At 37.9% G+C, this 22,084-nt stretch overlaps 1 protein-coding gene across 5 annotated transcripts in view; it reads left to right on the forward strand.

Annotated features, from left to right (window-relative positions):
• The window catches only part of FHOD3 (formin homology 2 domain containing 3), a 359,344-nt gene that overhangs the window by 270,188 nt on the left and 67,072 nt on the right, over positions 1-22,084 (forward strand). For 4 of the 5 annotated variants that reach the window (XM_042868621.1, XM_042868620.1, XM_042868617.1 and 1 more), the window contains 5 exons: positions 126-503; positions 2,836-2,958; positions 12,237-12,371; positions 16,258-16,308; positions 20,276-20,490. In XM_042868621.1, the coding sequence (XP_042724555.1) occupies positions 126-503; positions 2,836-2,958; positions 12,237-12,371; positions 16,258-16,308; positions 20,276-20,490 (902 nt within the window). The remainder of the gene's footprint in view (positions 1-125; positions 504-2,835; positions 2,959-12,236; positions 12,372-16,257; positions 16,309-20,275; positions 20,491-22,084) is intronic. The other variant, XM_042868618.1, reaches the window with a different exon arrangement.

Genomic DNA, 22,084 nt, shown 5'->3' on the forward strand with positions numbered 1-22,084 from the left:
TATTTTTTGCCTGATCCTCCTAGACTTTTTTTTCTCTTCCAAGTGGTATGATCTGTTGATCTCTCTTTTCTCTGTTTCCCTTCTCTTCCCATCCTTTCCCTTCCCACAATATTTTCTTCCTGCAGTGGGGTCCCAGGTGCACAGGAAGCTGTGAAAGAAAACTTTTCACAGTGTTGTGATTCTTCAGCCACCTCCAGTGCCATTTCTCAAGCTGAGAGGCCTCTCCCCTGCTCTAGAGCAAAGAGCTCTTCTAGCAGCACCTCTTTTGTGCCTGATTCATCTGTCTCTCATCATAATTCTATTCTTTCACCACCATCTTCACCAGCAGCAGTTTTGCTAAGCTCTTCCCAAAATTCATCAGCATCCATTACTCCAAAGGCATCTCCAACAGTAGAGAAATTGCCTTATGTACCACATACTCCTTTTCACCTCTTCTCATATGACTTTGAAGAGTCTCCAGCATCTGTGAAAGAAAAGGAAGCAGAGGTGATGAGGGAAAACAGGTAGATTTTATACAGCTGACATAAATTTTTAGATAAATGAATAACACCTTTCAGGAATTTTATAGTGGTAATAATGTTGTATTATTTCCAGAACATACTGTATTGGTTTTAGTCATGTAAGCCTGTGTTTTGATTTGATTGATATTCTTCCCTTGCCTCTGTTGTTTTCATCTCATCTATTTCCCAGCTTCCTCTGTGGAGCAGTAGATAAATAACATGTGATTTGGGAGATCACATAAAAGAGCATCATTTTGCTCTCATTTAAAACAGTGTAACTTGCAGGCATGATTTCGTGAAAATTAATTGAGCTTTTAAGATATAAAACTGAGAGTGATTGGATCAGTCCTTAGAATTACAGCATCACAGAATTGTAGGGGTTGGAAGGGACCTCTGGAGATATCTAGTCCAACCTCCCTGCTAAAGCAGGCTCCCTAGACTGGGTTGCACAGGAAAGCAAGTTCTCTCTAATTTAGTGAGAGTTATTGTTGCACTAATTGAAATTCTAGGTCTGAGAAAGGATTCTGCGCTGTATCAGCACAGAAGAAAAGTAAACACAATAATTGATAAGAAGGTCTTGTAGCGTTTGATTGAAACTGAAGTGAAGCTTTCTGTTAGTGTTTAGAAAATAGTGAGTGAGTTCTGAGATTCTCTTGGGACAATTGAGCTTTGCCTTCTCACTCAGCATGGCCACAGGCAGGGTGTTTTGTGAGTTGAGTATGCTGGAGAGAAGACCTGTGTTAGGTCTGTGCCTATAGGACAGCTCTATCCTGCTTAGCTACGCAGCCCTCCACTGGGGTTGTTTCTCTAGTTGATTTTCTTCTAGGGCAGGATTTCCATGAAGGCAGTCATTTCCCATTCAGCAAAATTCCTTTGTAGCTTAGAAATATTCATAGCAGCATTTTTTCCCCAAATGACTCCTCACTTCTCAGACTTGCAGCATGGTGTCTGGGATTTGTATTCTAGAACATAAAATTTGGCTTTCACAAAAAAAGGAACACATTCTCTAAAGCATTATTCCTTGCAATATTAAAAAACGCTAAATGAAATTTATTTTGTTTTTAACATTGGCCTTGGCAATTAGCAATGCTATTGTACCCTTAGGAATTGAAATTTTGCATGACTAGATGTGTTTGTTAAATGGAGCAGAAGGAAAACAACCAGTATTTTCAAAAAAAATTGCTGAGTTAAGAGGAATTACTGTGTGCTGAGGTGCATGGGAGAAGAAGCAGTCCAGAAAGGATAAGGTAAAAGGGGATCTATTGTACGTTATGAATTGTAATGAAGAAAATGATGGTGCTCTTTCTTCTGAACTGAGTTTTGAATCAGTTGGCCTTGTGAAATATTTCACCTACCGTGCATCGTATGCTTTCCAAAAGGGAAAATGGTAATTTGTATAAAAAGAAATGTTCTAATTTTAACAAATCAGGAATCTCTGTGCCTCCAAGAAATGCTGTTTAAAAACAGTGGCTAAAAGGGACATAAAAGCAACACAACTGCTGTTCCTGCTCAGTATAGGAGCCAGGTTGAAAACGTTGATACAAGGGACTCTTGGGAGGTGGCCATTCCAAGAGCCCTGGAAGCAATTTCTCTTTGATCAGCAAACTCACAATGAAATCAAGCAGTTATGTGTGGTTGTTTTTCTTCTTCTTTTTTTTTTTTCTTCCTTTCTTTCCTTTTTTTTTTTTTTTTTTTAGTAGAGGGAATGGCTGGTAGAAATTCCTAAAGCCATTCTTTCAGAAACATGTAATTTTAACCACGGTGATGAATTTTTACAGACATCGTAAGACATGGCATGTAAACTGTGACTTATGATGGGGGAAGGGAGAGAAAATGCTGTCTGCTTTAATTGAAAGGGATATGTATGCTTTATAATGCAAACGTTCACAAATTGTATATGTCCCTGTTCAGAGCATACTCAGGAATGCTGTTGTTTGCATTAATTTTCCTAGGAATTGCTGTTGTTGACATGGACTTCTGGGAGTCCCAAAAAGCTCCCAAAACAGCTAATAAATTTGACTAACTGAGCAGTAATTTAAGTATTTCTGCTCCGAGTAGTCACCTGAGTGGGTCATTCTGGTCTGTCAATATTTTCCATAACAATAGTTTAGTATTTGAATTAAGTATTTCTGTGACATAGTTTATATTAAAGTGAAATGATAGGTATATTTTGAAGCTGAGGTTAGAACAATATTTTCAGAATGTAGATAGATGAGAAAGTCTGGGATGCAGTATCATTGCCAATCTCTAGACAAGAGGATTGACTGTTTCATGTCTGCTTGCTGATGCATTTTTTTTCTCTCCCTTTCTACTACACTCCTTCTCACTTCTTCAGATACAATAGCTATGGCAGCAACTCTTACTCTTCTCTGCGACACTCTGGTTTGAGTGCTCCTACAACACCCACTTCTCGTTATGGGACAACTCTCTCACCACCTCAAGAGTCCAAGTCTGACAGGTTTGTAATTTCGTCACCATTTTGACACAATTACTTTATATAGAGAACAAAGGAGATAATTGTGAACTGTTTCAAAATATCATAGAGCCAGATCTTATTTAAGATCGAAAGGAGAATGTACAGAAATCTCAGCATGTTCATTTCCCACGCATTCACAAGTCATTTTCTCAGCTAATATTAAAGACTGCGTGTATTTCCATCCTAATTCTACTTCTTTCACTCAAGTGGATAAAACAGATTTCTCTCACATGTATGTTGATCTGCATATCAAAAAGGTGAATTAAAGCACATTTTGTTTATTTCTATTTTTAAAGTTCAATTCAGACAGATCCATTTTCACATCATGAAGTCTAAAATCACAGAAATGTACTTAGTTCAGAGTTTCCTAGGCCTTAACTTGTCCTTCCTTGAACACACTTGGTCTATCTCACGGTATTTTGTTAAGGGCAAAACGTTCTTACGGTAGGTAAAAGAAGCTCAAGTTAACATGCCAGTTATCCTCTCACTTAGGAAAAAATAACTAAAACCCAACAGCAACAACAAAACCAGGGTATTTTTAACAGTTGAAATACTATTTTGAGTTATGTAACATACTTCAGGAAGAAAAAGGATGGGAAAATATTATGAATACATGAAAAGTAAAGTCTTCTTGGCAAGAAATTTGGACCACCAGAAATAAATTGACTGTTACAACCTGAGAGTAAGTGACAGCTTCAGAGGACGTCATACTGAGTTTAAGAAGGAAGGGTAGAAATTTTTAATTACACATGCTGTCAAAGCAAACTACTAATTTCCAGTTAGGCCAGGCAGGCTTCATATTGTTTGTTGCCAAATTGGCTTTTGATTCAAAAAAATTCCATCTCCCTCCCCTGTGTTTGAACTGGGGTTTTTTTCTATATTCTTTGTCTACATTCTAATTAATTTTTATTAGCTGTTTTGGGATATTTTTGTGTATAGAAATATATATATATGTTCTGTGTGTATGTATTTACGTTTGAACCTACCGGTTGCCTCACATCCTTTTGAGTCTACTACTCAGAATGGTTCAAGTTAGGCTTTCAGCATGTATATATTTCTACCCATGAGGTATTGATTTAATCTTTTTTTCAAGTGAGTAATTACATTAAGTTTATCCCTGGAGAAGGGCTTCATTTTTCATTTGCTCTTCTTCCATAAATAACTTGCCTTGATTTGTCTTTCCTGAGTTAAATCATTGCTGAGTGACACCATAATAAAAAACTCCATAGCAGCATTTTCACCCACTTTTACCATAGCAAAATAGATGTAAGATAAGCAAGAATTAAAGATATCCCACTGCTTCTGAAGGTTTAGCTTTCTACACCCTTTCCATTTTAAAGCTTCTGGTTGCTACTGAAGAAAAGAAAGCCGAGTAGTCACACATTGAGATGGCTGAAGACAGTTGGGCCTGTCGTGCAAGAGGTCAATCAGTCTGGCTCCAATCCAGCAAAGGAAGTGAGCTTTCATTTCAGCATGTGCATAAGTGTGTTGGTGGCTGGGAGCCAAAATGCCTTGGCCCCACAGGACGAAGCTGTAAAATTCACAAATTCATAGATAGTTGAGCCAGAGGGGAGCTGTGTGGTCATATGTTCCAACCTGCAGTGTGTCTCTTAGAAGCTAAGTGAGAGCCTCCGTACCTTCACTGGCATTAAAGAGACAGTTGGTGACTCCTTCTGGAAAGCATTCCAGTATTTGTCATCGTGCTAGGAAAATATTTCATGTTTTGGAGGAAATTTTGTCTAGAAGCATCTTCCAGCCATTGCACCTCGTTCTGCTTCTCTTTGAAACTGGCAAACACTATGCCTTCAACAAATCTCTTTTACGTGTTGCTGGGATTGCATCTCCGTCCTTCCTTTAGGTTACATGTACCATTTTTCACCTCACCTGATAAAATCTCTTTCTTGTTAAAATTTGTAGCTTACTATTTATGGTAGCTGATCTCATCAGTCTTTCCACATGCTTGTATTTGACACATTTTGTTTATGAGTCTCTGAGAAGTGTGAAAAATGCCTGCATGCCACAGCTCCATGTTGCCGGCAGAGTAGATGCAGTTTTTCTTGAAAGATAATGAAATATAAGGATTTGGATGCTGTTTTGCATCAAGACATGTTATTTTTTGCTGTGCTGCCATTCCAGACATAGAGTTCAGCAAATTCTAATGACACAACTATTTTGAAGGGCAGTTGTCTGCTTTCATTTTATTGTCCTGAAACGTATGAGTTGTAGAAATGCCCATGCATAGATGCACAGGTAGCATTTTGCTCATTAGAGAGTAAGCTGTGTAGTATGAGCAGCATAACTTGCTGCTCAACTACTAGGTGGAAAATATTGTGAAACATTTCACAGGTTTCTGTCAATGGTGTTTGCTGTAGAATATGACAAAAATTTGCACAGGAAAAAAGGTTAAAAGATGGGGAGAGAGGAAGAGTTGATAGGAAGTTGCTTATCTATGGTTAGCTCCAAGGCAAGTTTTCTGCTTTCAGTCTAGGATTGCAGTAATCCAAGGACACTGCAGAAAGACCCCTGTCTTTTGTTATGCAGAGGAAAGCTTCAGAGGCAGCTCCTGGTACTGTTTATCTGACCTCCAAAAGGAGGAGGAAGAAAGAGGCAGCACATAGAGCAGTGCCCTGCAGAATAATTCATGCCCCATCCAATTGTCCTCACAGGCTTTCTCAAGCCTCAGTTGCATTTTACTTTTGACAACGTAGGTGGAAAGCAGCTGAGTGGTTTACATTTTGACATTCATACTTTTAAAACCCTGCTTGGCTAAGAACCATAGGAAATCCAGAAGAGCAGCATGATTCAGTGCAAAAGTAACTAGATTTTGTTCTCTGAAACACTCATAATGTATGTATTTTTGATTGTACAGCAGAAGAAAAGGCTTACTTGACTGTTTCTTGGTTTCTAAATTCAGCTGCAGCCTTTTGCCAACTTCTTGCAATACTGTTCTTCTTTTTTATTTCTCTGGATCTCCTGTGGAGAGCCATGTTTCTGAAGTGCATATTGCAGCCATGGGAATCCTGCTGAAGAAGGGCAAATTGTAGGGCCCTTTCAGCTTGGCCTTTTATTAAGAAAGAAGTGTTATTGATTCCCTCATATCTCTCTTATGAAAGTTGTTCCTAATGCATTCCAATATAACCCAGTCCTCCTGTTTCTAACTGCTAAAGACTGTTTTGCTCCAGAAATGCACTGCTCCCTGTCCTCATGACTTAAATCACCAGTTAACTCTCTCCTCTAATCCCAAAGGAAAGAAATATCTCAATTTCAACTTCATGGCTTCATAAATTTTGCTAAAAAAAGGGAAATAGCCAGACATTGTTACAGCACATCAATGAGAAAAGCATTTTTCTGTACGTCTGATGAGTTACCTTCTTGTCTAGGGGAAGGAGGTGTTTGTTGTAAGACTATTCTGTATTTCCTTGTGTTATCTTCACATCTGTGGTACTTAAGTTTAGCCGAAGATTGCTTTCTCAGATTTTGAATCTTATATGGTCACTGAAATTGAAAACTGCAGCCTCAGTCTGCAGTATTCAGGAGTCATTGAAAGCTTGGAACAGCTCTGCTTGCAAAGCTTGTCAGCTCCTCACACTGTGTTTCTGATGTTGAGGTGTATGCATTGTTGAAGTAACTGTAGTTAGAGGAGACCCTGAAAGGGTCTAACTTATGTGGCAAGAGAGCCTGACTTTGACATCAGCTTTTCATTGCCAGGGAAATATATTTTGTTTTCTGCTGTGCTTGCCAAGGTAAGTTTATTCTGAAGCATTTGCCAGGAGACAGTTCCCACAGGGCTTGGTAGTCACATAGTTATGCAATTAGCCAAGCTAGTGCTGTGTGCTAGGAACGGGAGCTCTTAGACCCCATTCTCTTCCCTTTATCTGATCATTCAACTGCCAGGAAGTTCAATTTGCAAACCTTGACCTCTGGATCCTCTTGGCTGGTTGGTGTGAACTTAGTCTCCAGCTCTGGCTGATCAGGCTGATGTTCCTCTGATTATCCAAGTAAAACATTGCTAGGACACTTGCAGATTATTCCAGTTTGATGCACTCTCTAGCATTTCCAGACTAATAGAAAATAGACTTAAAAAAGAAGAAAGGCTTCATATCCCTTAACTTGTCTTCTCTCTTACTTGCATGATGGTCTACAGCAGTAGGATAGCTTACGCTTTTTTAATGAACCTTGAACACTGACTCAGCTCAATGTTTTTATAGATCTTTTAGAGGTAATGTACCTCCTAGTTTATCCTTAAAGCATTTATTTCTACTCAAGGTGCACAGAGACACTGAGTTCAGCATGGCTGGATTATAGATTATTTTTTCTCCACTGATCTTAAAGATATGTTAAATATCATACTGGAAGCTTAAGCAAGAATTTTAGCAAAAGTCTATAAATACTTTTCCTTAGAATTTTGTTTCCTCTCCAGATGCTTGAAAGTGATTTTCTGGCAATCTGATGGTTTTTCAGATTTATGTCTCTTAAAAACAAAACAGAAATGCTTGAGAATGGTAAACTGCTTTTCATTTAGATTTTCTACTAAAATTCTAAAATTAGATGTTGTAATTGACCTCATCAGGGAAGTGCTGCTAGATGAAGCTTCTTGGCAGGTCCTCTTCTTTTTTTTTTTTTTTTTCTTTTTCTTTTTTTTCTTTTTTTTTCCAATTAGCTATCTATCACTAAACTGCACTCTGGATTTACTTTACTCCAGCTGTTAAACACTGAAGAAAGGCAAGAAATCTATGAAATAAAACTTAGTGTACACTGTGTAAGACTACTGCCATCCCAAGAACAATTTTTCTTCCCTTGGCTTTATTTTTTTGCTTCTTCTACCATCTTCTGTGTGTTTTAGTATGTACTTCTGGACTTCCAGTCCAGAGACTGTGGCTGTTTTCTCTTGTGGCAAATGCAAGCACATCTTTCACTCTGAATAACATAATGAGGAAGGGATAGCTTGATAGTTGATAATACTGGCCCAGGGCAAAAGCCTCAATTTTATTACTGAAATTTTACTAAGAAAAGTGACCTTAGGAATTACTGGATGATTTACAATTTGGGAAGCAGTGGTGGCTTACACTGGCCTAGCTGCTCATTGAACTACTGTGTAAGCACTATTTTTGATTGCAGCTTTGCATGCTTTGTGATATGGCAGTGGCGTAGATTTAAGCAAAAAACATGAAACAGTTTACAGCCTCAGACTAAAATGTAAGCACTACTGGCTGAACACACAGTGCACAAGGAGGACGCGGTCACTCACAAATACCAGCAGTACTGGTATTTAGGGAAACACATGTTAGCCTCTGTCAAGAGAGTGGCTTTGCAGGTTACTCCCATGTGGTTTGTGAATCAAAGGGATCTGAGGAGCTACAGGTTGGCCACTGTGTTGCACAAAGATAGAAACACAATTTAAAAACTGTAAATGTCAGTCTGCAGGAGTTCTGTATGTGCATAACGACCTGGTGCATTGCTCCAGCTCTGCACAGAGATACTCTATTATAGCTTCATTTTTTGGAGCCTTTCAGGCCAGTTAAAAGTCCAGCGCTAATCGGTTCTTCTTTTGGTCATTCTCAAGTTTCTTCCTCAAAGGAAGCATTAGCCAGTAGTTTTCTCTCTCAAATTTTTGTTTATTTTTTGAGAGAAGTTTTGTAAAGTTTCCTCAAGTAATGTTTAGTCTGTTTGCAAAATCTTATATCAACACACTTTTGAATTTGCCGTGTCATGTAGAGAGACATAACACAAGGAGATTTTCTTTAACTGTGAAAAGCACTATGGCTCTTGGCAGCTTTGTCTCCTCTTTGGTCCCTTTCTAAGCTGGAAATCAGATTTATTTTGTTAAAGCTGAGAGGCATTTAGAGTTACTTGAGGCCTGTCTCAGATGGGAACTGCTCACTGTCCCCTCTTCGCAGCCTTCCCATGACTGCTGAGGTAGGAGCACACTGGAAGAGTGGGTAATTAGTGCTTGCTTATTAAGTGATTAATGATTCTTACCCTTGCTATATTAGAGAAAATCCTGAATATTAACCTTATGACCTAAGGGGATTTCCCCTTGTATGTCAATTGATCATTTTTTACCTCCTAAAATAAGCTTTTGTACTTGGTATTCTTGTTATAGATACAACTTCCATTTCATAAATTTTAGAAATTCAACTAACAGAGAAAAGCGCAGAAGATTCTTTCCAAGTTTAATGAAGAGCATTTTAAGCTGATAAATGCAATTTCAGTATAACGGAATGGCTTAGAGTAAGACAGACATGCTGGCTTTGTTTTTCAACAAGACTATAATAATTCAAGTCCCTTTTTCACTTCTGCAACATACAGCCTGTGATGAAGAATTTGTTTGTTCTTTTTGTGTGTTTTTGGTTTGTTTGTTTTTTTGTTTGTTTGTCTTGTTTTGTAATTATGACTATTTTACTATTGAGATAAAGCAATAAGATCAGATGAGCTGAATTTTTCTTCAGGAGTTTTTGCTGACAGACAATGTTTTTGCTTTGTTTTTTATAAGAGTTGACAAAACTAATATGGCACGTCGATATATTAGATATTGCTTATTTTTCTACCTTTATGGCTCTGAATCTTTTATTTAGATTGCAAAGCTGCTGTTTGTAAGTCAAATTTTAACCAAGTGAATAGTGCTAACCAATCTGCTCTAGATCAAAAGCCCTAACAAGGTGATTTGGTACATTCAGGCATTCTACTACTAGGCTTATCTTAGAATCCCATATGCTGGGCTGAGCTGCACATCTCCATACAATTTCCCTGTAATCCCTTTAATAAGAATTTGTATTCACCAAAAAGCCCCAGTGAGCTTAGTGCTGAAGGTTTTCCGCCTTCTAGATACTGTGCAGACTACAATCACTGTGTGTCTCTCAGAATCACCCCACCCTTCAGTTAATTTTCCTTCATGTTTTATCAAGTCATAACTTCCTTTGACACTAAATGGAGATTGCAGACTTAAGGAAGCTGAATGGAATGGGATGGCAAGTTAAATACCTGGAACACACATAAGCATACACTTGGTAGAAACCCTCTTCTTGCCTTCTTTTCCTGATTCGTTTTTAGATGGTTTCAAGAGAAGACAGTGTCCAGTTTTCCACTTCCTAGAGCATTTTCTGATGATACTCAATCTTATGACAGTGATTTTTCAGCGTTCCTGCTGAGAGCTTTCTCTTGCAGCATGCACTGAAAGTTGAAAACTTAAAGTCAATTTAAAGTAAGTTCAAGGGAAAAATCACCACAGGTACTTGACTGTCAGGATTTGGGGAATTTTTTTCCCTCTTTCTTAGCACTGAGGAATATTGTAGATTTTTATGGTTTTGAGCATGATCCAGCATTGATATTATAGCTCTGGACAAATGCCAGAAAGTAGGCTTATAGAATATCAAGTTTTATACCTTCTTATATAATGTTTATGCTGGTGGATAGAACATATTGAAATTCAATTTATTGAAATTATTGAAATTATATTCATGCTACCCTGCTGCCAGTTGGGCTGACATGACTATGTTCTGTGACGTTGCTGCTCTCATAGACATAGGCACTTGGAAGATACGTTTGCATTAATCTTTTTGTTTTCTTCTGCACCTATTTTCACTGGCAAACCAGTGCTCTTACACGAAAGGCCTACACTGTGCACTATAGGCATGTAAATCAAAAAGGGTAATGATCTGACCCATCCTTCATGCAGAGTTCAATCTCTTTTCAAAAAAGGTAATATATTTTTCTTTAATCCTTTCATTACCAAACTCACGTTACAAAAGTGCACAGAAACTGTCCTACATGAGTTATGTCTGTTTGATTTTATCAGTTAAATTCAGTGTGGATACATTTACATCTGTATAAAGCTATCCTCCACTATATAGATATTTCCTGTCTAAGACACAGAAAGAAAAACATGTTTTCTCTGAGGGAGCTCCCTTGCCATGTGAAAGTTTAGTTGTACCAATACATCGCTTTGGGGAAAAGATGTGTGAGAGGAACCACTCTCTTATCCAAAGCAGAAGTTATAGTAAAAAAAAAAAAAAAAAAAAAAAGAAAAAAGAAGGGAAAAAAAAACTGGGTCCAGACCAAACTATAAGAATTTATAAATGTAGCTTTTAAAACTGCATTTACTGCCTGGAGCTGTTTCATCTCAAAGGAAAAAATCAGTTTCAGATCTGAGAAGTCTTTACTGTAGAGGCTGCCATTTCTAATGAAAAAAAGTCCCACATTATGACTAGGCATTTCCATGGTCGTGCATTTTAACAGCCTTCTGAACAACAGCCAAAAGTTTGATGTGCGTTGCTAGTGGTGACGTTCAGACCTCTTCATTATAGTAACCTACTGAGGAGCATCCAGTTCTAAGTTATGGTAAGAGAACTGCAAGAGAAAGTTACATTTCAGACTAACTTGTCTTTATCCATATGGCATGTGGTGGTAAGTTGTTCTTTTTGTTCACTGTACAGAAAAAAAGAAGAAAACAGGCTAAATGACCAGGAAAAACAAAACAAAACAAAAAACTTTATTACTGATAAGGATAGTTAAGCACTGAAATGGCTAGATATGATACATCCTCTAGGGGCTTTGAAGGCAGGTCAGACAAGCACTTTCCAGGAATGGACTGAAAAGACTATATGCTGTCTTGGATAAAGAAAGGAATATAGGTAGTTCTCCTCCAGCCACATTTCAACTAATTTTGTTACAGCTATTTTGAAGACACTTAATGATTGTTATAACTAGCTGTGCAGTCCCTGGGTATTCTGTTGATATGTTCCTACACTATTAATTTTACCTTTGCATCAGACATAGCAAGAAAATGATAATAACAGAATTTGACAGTGTGTAAAGAAAAAGTAAGCACTCATTAAGAGAGCATTAAAATTGTTGATGGGCAATTCTGAGATCTTCTTTTGTTTTGTTGAGCACAGGAATCTTAAGTGCTTGTAACACGTCTGTTTTTAACATTATTGTGTAAGATGTTTGGAAAGTGCTTGAAAAGTGTTCAAGTGAGAATATTGCAATTGACAGATGCTGAAGAGTTCTTATGGGTACTTTATTTGTACTCTGAAAACTTGGAGATATAGGAAGCCTACATTATCTGCCTTTCTCAAGCTTATCATAGTTTCTAAAATCAAGAAGATACTTAGTCAGTAGTTTGAAATATCCATACATAAATGCTGCTGTGTCATTCCATTGGTTGAGTTTATGTTACTTGCTGAATGATTGCTACAATTTTTTTGCCAGTATAATCAATAATAGTGACATTGGGAAACCTGATTACCCCTTTTCTGCAGGCCAGCTTTGGGTGGTCTCCTTACATCATCTTTCCGGCAGCACCAGGAGTCCTTGGCAGCAGAAAGAGAAAGACGACGTCAAGAGAGAGAAGAAAGGTTGCAGAGGATAGAACGTGAAGAAAGAAACAAATTCAAGTAAGAATCATGTTACTATCACTCTGTTGTCTTAATATGAGATGGGTCTGCGAATTATTGAGACATTTAAATGTGAAACAATTTCATTGTTGAATATTTCCTGGGTATCTTTGGATACCTTTCTTAATACAAACATCTGAACTGGTATATTAAACATTATGATGAATTTTATTATTTAAAAAAATCAGCATTTTTTTAAGACAACTCTGCCTTAGCCAATTATTCTGTTTGGAAATCCATAAAAGCTAATTTTTAGTAGCTAAAATGCCCCTTCTCAAAGTATAATCTCAGTGAGACATAAATTTGAAGGTGGAACTAGGAGGAATGGAATCTAGAGAGAACTAAGATACAGATATATTTTGCTTTTATGTTTTGCAAAGTAAAAGCATTTTGCTGTCTTAGAATGTATGGTAGTGTTTGAATAGCTACACATTTTCCTGCTTTTCCAAGCACGCATCTCTAGCTCATGGAAACAGTAAGAGACAGAAAATAATTATCAAAATTATTACTCAGCAGGTGGCCAAAGACCCCAGCTGAATACAGGACACTGCATTTTCACATCTGAGTCCATGTCATGTGCTGTGGGACACCAAGATGTAGGTAGTAAGAGCCAAGTTCTCACTTCCTGTTTGATTCATGCTGGAAATCCCAGTGTAGTCATCAGCAAAGACAGCAGTGGACTCAGAATAGATGAAGTGCCTACTGGGCCTACCACCTGAAGAGCATGCACTAGGAAGCAGTTTTAGTTTTTTGTAGACAGGAGTGAAAAGTAAGCATTTTCAGTAGTCAGAAGTTATAATACAGAAATATAAATAATAGTAGGATATATGTTTTGTTAGAGAGATGCTATTTATGGGAAAGATGTTTCCTGTAAATAAGTTTCATGTCAGCTTGTGTATTAGTATGCAGGATTGTTTTCACTGTAATAATCTCTTTAGTAAGAAGTGGAAATGGTCCGTGTCATAGTGGATTTAGAAAGAGGAATTACTTGCTAGTGGTTGGTTGCTTGCTTGGTTGAAGGAGATACTCTACTGGCTCCAGAAGATAACTAGTTTGGAAGAAAATGAGAGATAGAGGGAAGGTGGAAGAGTACCATAATAGGATCTTTGGCAGCCAACAGCTGCCCAAGTTCTCCTGAAACAGAAACAATCAGGTCTCAGTCCTCAAGTGTCTTCCAAAAACTTTCCGTCTAAGTGGTATCATTAGTCTGCAAAAGGCTGTCGTGGAAAGTCAACATGATCTTTCAGAAAGGAAACTCCCAGACCAAAAAAAGCTACTAGGACATTTGGCAGCTCGACCTGTTTGAATAACAGATTTACCCATTTCACTAAATGTTGGCTGAAGTAGTTGTTCTTGCTGAAAGAGCGTCTTTAAAATTAAAAAAAAAAAAAAAAAGAAAAAAAAAAATTGCCCTTCTTTTAAAATTTACATCTTCATCCCATTACTCTAGAGTCAGAAAGTGGTTAACTACATGTCACGACTGTTACATATTTGAGACAACAATTTGTCAATGCTCAGTGTTTTCATCTTCAATATTTGAGTTCCCTCTTCAACCAAAAAAGTTAGAGGTTGTGTTTGAGAATAGGGTCTCCCAGGCCACTAACTTTGCAGGCAGCATCCCACAGTTGATTAACCAGTCTGGAAGGAGGAGGACAAAGCCACAGCAAACAGTTGTGGACAGTTTCGTAAGAGTTCATGGGATCTCATTACTGTATCATCAGTCTGGCTCTCTCTCTCTCACCAGTCTCTGAAGATGTATTTTTGGTTAAAAATAACACTTCCAATTCACAGCCTTTAAACTTGTGAGCAGTACTGGATTTACCATCATGACTCATTTGTTATCTCATTCTTTCCAATTCTGCCTTGACAACATTGCAGTAGATTCTGGCACCATTGTTGACAAATTGAGAATAATTTAGGAGAGAGCATCACCACTTGTGAAAGACCTTTTTTTTTAGAAGTGTTAAAATGCTTTAAAAGCTACTATTAGCAAAAGGAATGCTTCACAAAATGGATGCTTTTCTCTGTAGAAAGACTCTTGTCTCCATTTGCATATGTAGAACAATATGTCCTACAATGAGTGGATTGTTCTTCATCTGTACTTAGATGTGAAAGTAGTCAGAGGGAAGTGAGTAATGTTCACTGTGAGTAACTTCACTGAAAAATTCTTTGGGTTTTTGTTGTTGTTGTTTTGTTTCGCTTTTTCCTTGGGGCTATTCCCATAGCTATTGTAATTGCAAAGAGTACTCTGAAAATGTTGTAAAAGTATAACCAGTAGTGATTCAGAAGTATATAGAGGGTAGCCTGAAACAATGTGTGTTTCATGTTAATGCTGGTGTTTGAAGAGCAGACCTTTAATAGCTGTTGGAGCAATTAATACTGTTATTACTATATGATTACTGTTATAGATGGCAAGTTTGATGACCATAAATATAAAGAGAAAAAGTAGTGTTTTATTGGAAAGTCTTTCTGGTATTCGTAGGTTGTAATGGGAAAGAATCTAACAGATACAGTATCATCCTCTGTGTCAGCAGATTCAACTAAATATTAAAACTATTTAGCTGCTGTATGAAGGCATATTTGGATATTTATTGGGTTCTACCACTACCTGAATTAAATTTGATTGTTGAGGAATTATTCACTGATTTGCTTGATGATAATTTTTTTTATTTGTAGATATAACAGGCCTACTTGAAATTACGGAATCCAGGCATTCTGCAAAATTGACTTGGCAGAAGTTAGATGTATGGGGGCTGCTCAGAAAGTAATGATTCCTTTTTTATTATGTTGGCCTGCGACATCTAAGGCGGATGTTGGTGGGATGACAGTAGTGGCTGAACCTTCCCACCAATATTTCATTATATTTTGTTTCCATGCTACAGATAGTAGAGTGGCAGTTTGACAAAATGGCATTTGACATGGAAATGCACATGGATCAAAAGTGTGTCATTTAATTCCTCCATGCAGAAAAAAATTGCACTTACTGATATTCATCAACAGTTGTTGAACATTTAAGGACACCAAAGAATGGACATGAGTACAGCGAGGTGCTGGGTGGTCTGTTTCAGCCATGGTGAAAGCAACAGTGGGCCACCTCTGCTGGTGCAGATTTTTATGAGTGTGACATGCAGGCTCTTGTTCAGCTCTGGAAGAAATGAACAGCTGATGGTAGTGACTATGTTGAAAAATAATGTGTAGCTGCAAGTTTGCTCTATCAAGTAGCGTTATAGTGATCTTTCTATCTGTAGTAGTTTCCATGGAAATAAATAGGCATTACTTTCAGAGAGACCTACAAACAAGTTACTTCAGGAGATAAGATAGAAGGAGTTTTGTGCCTAAACTTCAGGGTGAAAAATAAATAGCAAAAAGAATGCCACTGTTGGATGATCCTGAGCGTGTCTTCTAAGAACTGTCCTAGTTGGTAACACCAAGTACTCAACCAGTTTGTTGTCACATTTGCAACTGTAAACTAAAATACACGTAGGAAAGGTGTATTAGAAACAGGACACATAATGTCTGCTCCTTGCCTTGGTGTAACTTGCCAGATACAAGCAGTCCTTGTTTCAGGGTATTCCATGTGGGGCCAATGAATAGTTGTTTTACAGCCACTAATGGGCTTGTTTCTCAAGAAAGAGTTCTTTTTTTTTTTTTTTTTTAATTTGTCTAAACTGTGTATTTGGTGTACACGTGTGTACTATATGCATAAATACATGTACATAAATAGATTTCATAATTTTTTCAGTCTAAAATTTTGTGTTGAAATTCACCTTCATTGTTTCTGATCACCTTTCTTAAACTGCTCTTGGTTTCTTCTGCTGTATATATAATTCTGCAACTTACCTTATTATTTGGCTTTCTCTGCAATTTACTACAATTTTCTTTTTAGCCGTGATTATTTAGACAAAAGAGAAGAACTCAGACAAGCAAGAGAAGAGAGGTCTGTATATGCTGCATCCATCCCTCCCTTTGACTGTTTCCACTGTCTATATTCTTTATTGTTGTGTATTTACACTGTTAACCATGCATGCTCAGGACACTTCCGTTCAAAAAGAAGTCTATAAGGAAGCTGTTGTATTATTTAAAGAGGAAAAGCAAGCCCAGCTGTAAACACAGCAATAAATAAGGAGCAGTGGGACTGAAATGCATTGGAGTGATTGATAACCTATCTTTTATCTGTTTGTGCGTGAAATTAGTTTTCTCCATTTGCCTCACAAATTTGTCTGAATTTAGTGTAGTTACAAATCTAATAAGCCTGTGTTTCTCACTCACTAGGACCCAAGCTCTCTGGAAGGTCAGAAAAAGCAACTGTGGATATAGCAAAGAAAGTGGGGTAACAAACATTGGAAAACTGGGTAATGGAAATAAGTCTGACACCTACTCCCAACATAGTTTTCAGGGCCAAGTTTTCTTTGCCCGTCTCTCTTATTGAAATTATAAAATTATAAAGCTAAGCAGCATTTTTCATTAGGAGTTTGATTTAGTTTTTAGATAGTATTTAAAGGTACTGAACTTTTTTTCTTTTTTTTTTCCTGTTCCGATTCCAATTTAGAGAATTTCAAAGCTCCGGGCTAGACTGGGAGTTTAGTGCTTATGAAAGCACATTTTTCAAGGAATACATGACTGAAGACCTTTGCCTTTCAGTAGCTTCATCTCTACATTCACTAGTAATTGCACCCTGGAGGGATTTCTTGTTTTTACCTGGAAAATATGCATGTTACTGAACAAACAGTAGATGAAAAATCATCCAGATTGCCTCAGTTCTGCTTTTATGGTCCTCTAGAGGTTGCTATACAGAGGTGCTTTTGGATTTGTCAAGATCTGGAATTATATTATTGAACTATGAGAGTAGCTGTAGTTTTTTCATCATATAATGAGGCAACTCTTCTGCAGACTGAAATTTGATCTGCCAGCATGTCTATTGTGGACGAAGTAACTAGTATTAAAACATGATTTTAACATCTCTAAGAGTAACGAAAGTTGGGTGGTCATTCTTTGTCACTCCACACAGTACAATTATAAATATTTTAAAACATTTTCTAAAATAAAATGTGTGTGAGTACCTAAGCATCATACACAGATCTCAGTTGAGTAAAACTTTTTGCAGCAAGAATACTCATCAGCAATATCTGAAACAAGCTAGAAGTGAACTCCTCATCACTTTCAAGTTGTATGGGAGCATACTATGTCAGCTGGAGTAGTTTTTGGAAGTGTTCACCAGCATGGCATCTCTGCTGTGCAGTCTGATACAATTTCACTGGTCAGCAGGAGCATGCCTCTATCATTAGGCTGTTTTTGAACTGAGATGTTAAACTGACTTGAAGTTCTTCCCCATAAAGAAGAAAGATGCATTTGCTTTGACAAGTAAACAGTGGAGCACCATGCATTTCATGTGTTCTGTTTGTTTGATGATTTGAGGCTTTTTTATTTTGCTTGGTTGGGTATTTTCCAGTGGTAGTTTAACCCTACAAAGCTGAGCTTCCAAACCCTCTCTCTAACGTGATTTACAGATCAGATGGGGCGGTTCTGCTCTACACCCACTGACTTTGTTGGTACAGGAACAATTCAAGTCGACCTAGGGGCATTGCTCAGAGACCTAGATAACTCACAGTATTTTTTATCTTCCTGAAGGTGTTGAATGTAATGCTTATGAGGCATACCAAGTGGATAGCCCATAATTGCTTGGCTCTTTGTAGAAAGGAGTCAGCATAGACACGGTGTTGTCTGCAGGTTTTAATGATTTGAAGGAATATGGCAGTATTGCTTCTGTATGGAATCACTGTGTCCATCCTGTTCTGGTGGAAGTGTAGCAGAAGAATGATAGCTTGTCCTTTTATTTGCTTCATTTTAAAGTCCAATACATGGACTTTAAATACGTGTTCTGTTTCAAGTCTGAAGCATTAATAACGGATTATAGAAGGATGTTAGTTCCTGGTTAAGTTGCCACATCTGCTTATTAGTTTGCCCTTTCATTAAGTAGTTCTGCCTCTGTCTTGCCATGAGAGTTGCTGTCCTGGTTCTGTTTTTTCTTTCAGTATACTGAGCAGATATATTTTGGGAAGACACATCTTGATGATAATCCTCTGCTTTGCTGGTGAACTGTGTAGTACACAGTGGCAGAAGCTAAGATTTTAAAACAGCTGACAAAGAACTGAGGACAATAAAACATTGTAGCCCCCTATTACAGAAGGATCTGTCCAGATCTTGGTTGCAGTGTGTTGGCAAACGGCAAATGCTTCCATTGCAGCCAGCTAGGCTGTACCTGTTTTAGCTAAGTGGTCAATTTGAATGGCTCTTTATGAGGCTTAAGTCCCTTCTGTTCTGTTTGTGAGAAGGTGGAAAACACAGTTTGTAAGGAGCCAAAGTTAAAAGAAAGACTGGCTTCATTAAATGTAACAAAACATTATGCTAATGCCAGCAGAAGGCTTTCTCCTCCATTGAAAAGGCAAAAAATCATCCTTCAGGATTGGCTTCATGTTAGAACTGTAAACAGTTCCTATTTTATAGCCATACAAGTATGTGGCTTATTATATTTTCATCCAGAATCAGTAGGGGTTCGTTCTTTCTTGCGAAATTTGTTCAAAGCATGTGCATACCTCTGGAGGAAAAAAAGAAAATGAGTTTGTTCTTCATTATTGCTGTTTGCAATAAAGCAAATTGCCTCTGAAAACACAAGAGCAGCTCTTCAAAGACAAGTTTTCTACATTCCATATGAGTGTTTGCAAATGTGCATGCGTGTGTGCTTACCATATGTACTAAGCATGTTTGTTGCCCCATGGTGCTGACTTCTTTACCCCCCCTGCTTTTAATGCACACTTGTACACTTATTCAGGCTGTCAGTGAGGCAGGCTGGAGGAGGAGAGGTGTTCCATGTTACAAAGTGTTCACAACAGTGGGTTAGAGGAGGATGACTGCAGCATTTCAGGGATGTAAACAGTAGTCTTGATTAACCTGTTTAACAGTTCACTTGTGGGTAAGACAAACAGTACAAAGCCTGATCCAGCTGTAATCATGAATTTGTTCATTAGTAAATAATGGTGGATAAAATTAGTAGGCATCTGGTAGAGGCACGTATTTCAAAGTTATTTTGGTCACAATGTATAAAGCACACTATGAAGAATATGATTGGTAGCTGGTCTTAATAAACAGTTAGTGAGTTCTGCCTGCCTAAAATGCAAAACAGATGTATCTTTGTTCTTTTAAAGTGACTTTGATGAATAAACTACATGTGACGTCAGGTCCAAGCTATTGGATGTCTGAGTCCGGCAGAGAAATTTTTTAGAATAGAAAAAAGAAAACTTTCCATTGTAGGCTCTGGAGAGAACAAAGTGAATTCCAGTGCATTGCTCTCAGAGCAAATAGGAGCAGGTTCAGAGACTTTAGATAGTCAATCCAGCATTTATTATTGGTATTATTTTCAGGGAGATCTGTTTTTGTCTGCTGCACTGAGCCATTTTCCTCTCCTTGCATCTAGTCTCAGACTTTGGCTGCTTGCATCAGTATTAAGGGGGTCTGGCTTTGGAGGTTGTTCAGTGTTTTTTTTCCTCCCGTTTTAGTTTTGGGAGAGGGAGGGCTGGGAGGAGCAGGAGGTGAAGTAGGAGGGTGAAAAGGAGGACAGACAAACGCTTCCTAAAGGAGAAGTGCTATGCAGACACAACGCTATATCTAAGGACTCTCTAATTCTGCTGCTTTTTGCTTTTGTTTTGTCATGAACAGTTTAACATTTTTCAGGGCAATAGTCTTTGCTTCGGTTTGCATTTTTTGGCAGGTTGACCAGGCAACCAGTTTAGTGCTGTACCCCTTGAGTCTGGAAGTCAGCTCACTCTTTGCAGGTGTTTCATCCATAAACAAGCATCAGCCACAGACTTCTTTTTCTTTACGGAAACACTTTGGAATTTAACTTTCAGATACAAATACTTGGAGAGATTGGCAGCTGAGGAATATGAGAAGGAGCTGAAGAGTCGAAGTGTAAGCCGAGGCAGAAGTGAGCTGTCCTTGAACCTGAAATCTCCTTCAGCCCCATCCTCACCTGTATCCAAGTGCGTCAGCCCAGCATCCATAGAGTCCCAGGAAGAGCTGAAGATCCCCTCTACCCCCTGTGGTACTCCACAGCACTCAGAAGGTAGGTAAAAAGCAGGGCAAGGGGAAAAGAGGGATCTTTTATGATTGTTCTCTATGACTAGCAGTGATTTTTCATGCATGAGTGTAAGAACATCACCTCTGAAGTGCCAAAGTAAAGGGTCTTGTTATATTGGTCCTTGCTGTCTTCCTAAACTTCCTTTTCTTTTTCTTATTCATAGATTTGGATGTCTTGTAGTCTATTCAAGCAAACAGTACAATGCTAATCATTGCTACGATTTATATTAGTATTGTCTGATGCTATTAGAATGGATTAATTGGAAAATATATCATACAGAGGGTCTTAATTTTAGCATCATGTTCCTTGTATATTAGAAGTTACTGAATGCTAAACCAACAATATTCCTGCCAGCAGATTTTGGTTGCGTGGATTCTCTGGAACAACAGATGAATGCCAAGATTATAATAATCTTCCAATAGAACACAGGCTGAATGGGGCAAACAGAAAGGCTCTTTAATTGAAGGCAGGGAGGGTGTGTTGGTTATTTTTAACACCAACAAAAGCTTTTAAAATTGTAGCAAAAGTAGTAAGGGACTTAAAAGAGACCACAGACAATTAGTGAAAAGGAAAGTATAATTAGTGTTTGCACGGTTGGTTTGCTGTCATATAATTTATTGGTGTACAGAGCAATGTTTTTTTGTGTGTGCACGTCATTCTGCCATTTGCAACATGTTTCCTCCTTCAGTCTTGAAAAAAAACACCCACCATATGGTTTTATATTTGCACCACACAATATTGCATTAACTTTGGGAGCTAGAGTGCATGTTGAGGGTGAATTATCGCCATCATTCATTTTTATTTTATTTCCTGCTACATGCTATTGGTGATTAATGCATTTGTAACTTGCACTGCTTGGTTTTATTGAGTGTTTTGGCTACTAGCATGCTATAAAGCAAGGGAATTTAAGAAAAAAGTTACAAATACCAAATGTTACGTATGTTTATTCTCACTATATTAAGTAGGTGAAGTTTATTTAATTTAGGTTTATGTGTTTTTTCAATTATATTCCCAGTTTTATTATTTAGCACCTTAAAAGTCTCGGTGGAATCATTTGAATTTAAAAACATAGGTATTTTCCTGTAAATTTGATAGTCAGAAACATCCAGATACCCATTTCTTTGAGCTTTACGTTACCTTTAGAGCAAGTAAGCTGGATTTTTCCACCATTAGGATTTCAGAGCTGGGTAGGGAGCAAGTATCTCTTTTATGATGATTATTTTAACATATTTCCCCTGGAAGCATTCAAAAAAAAAAAAAAAAAAAAGCATGAAATGGAGCAGCACAGCAGCACAGTCCATTTGGAGAGTACATTTAGAGCAGGTGTACAGGGCGACATTAGGCAGCCTGGTTGTGGCAAAGCAATCAACAAGTGGGTAGGCAGGACCTCTGTACTGAAAATTCTGGCAACATCAATAGGCATCAGAGAGCAACACCTGGAAGCTTAGCAGTAAACTACAAGGAGAAAAAGTATGGATGGAGCAGGATGAGATTCCAGCCAAGGGCAACTGAAAGCAGACAGCCAGGCCAGCACCCAAACACGGGCTCAAAATCTGCATTCTTAAGTGAAAGCTGTGCA

The sequence above is a fragment of the Lagopus leucura genome, unplaced genomic scaffold, assembly GCF_019238085.1.
Source record: "Lagopus leucura isolate 7727_CA_CO unplaced genomic scaffold, USGS_WTPT01 Super-Scaffold_100002, whole genome shotgun sequence".
In the NCBI taxonomy this organism is placed as follows: Eukaryota; Metazoa; Chordata; class Aves; order Galliformes; family Phasianidae; genus Lagopus; species Lagopus leucura.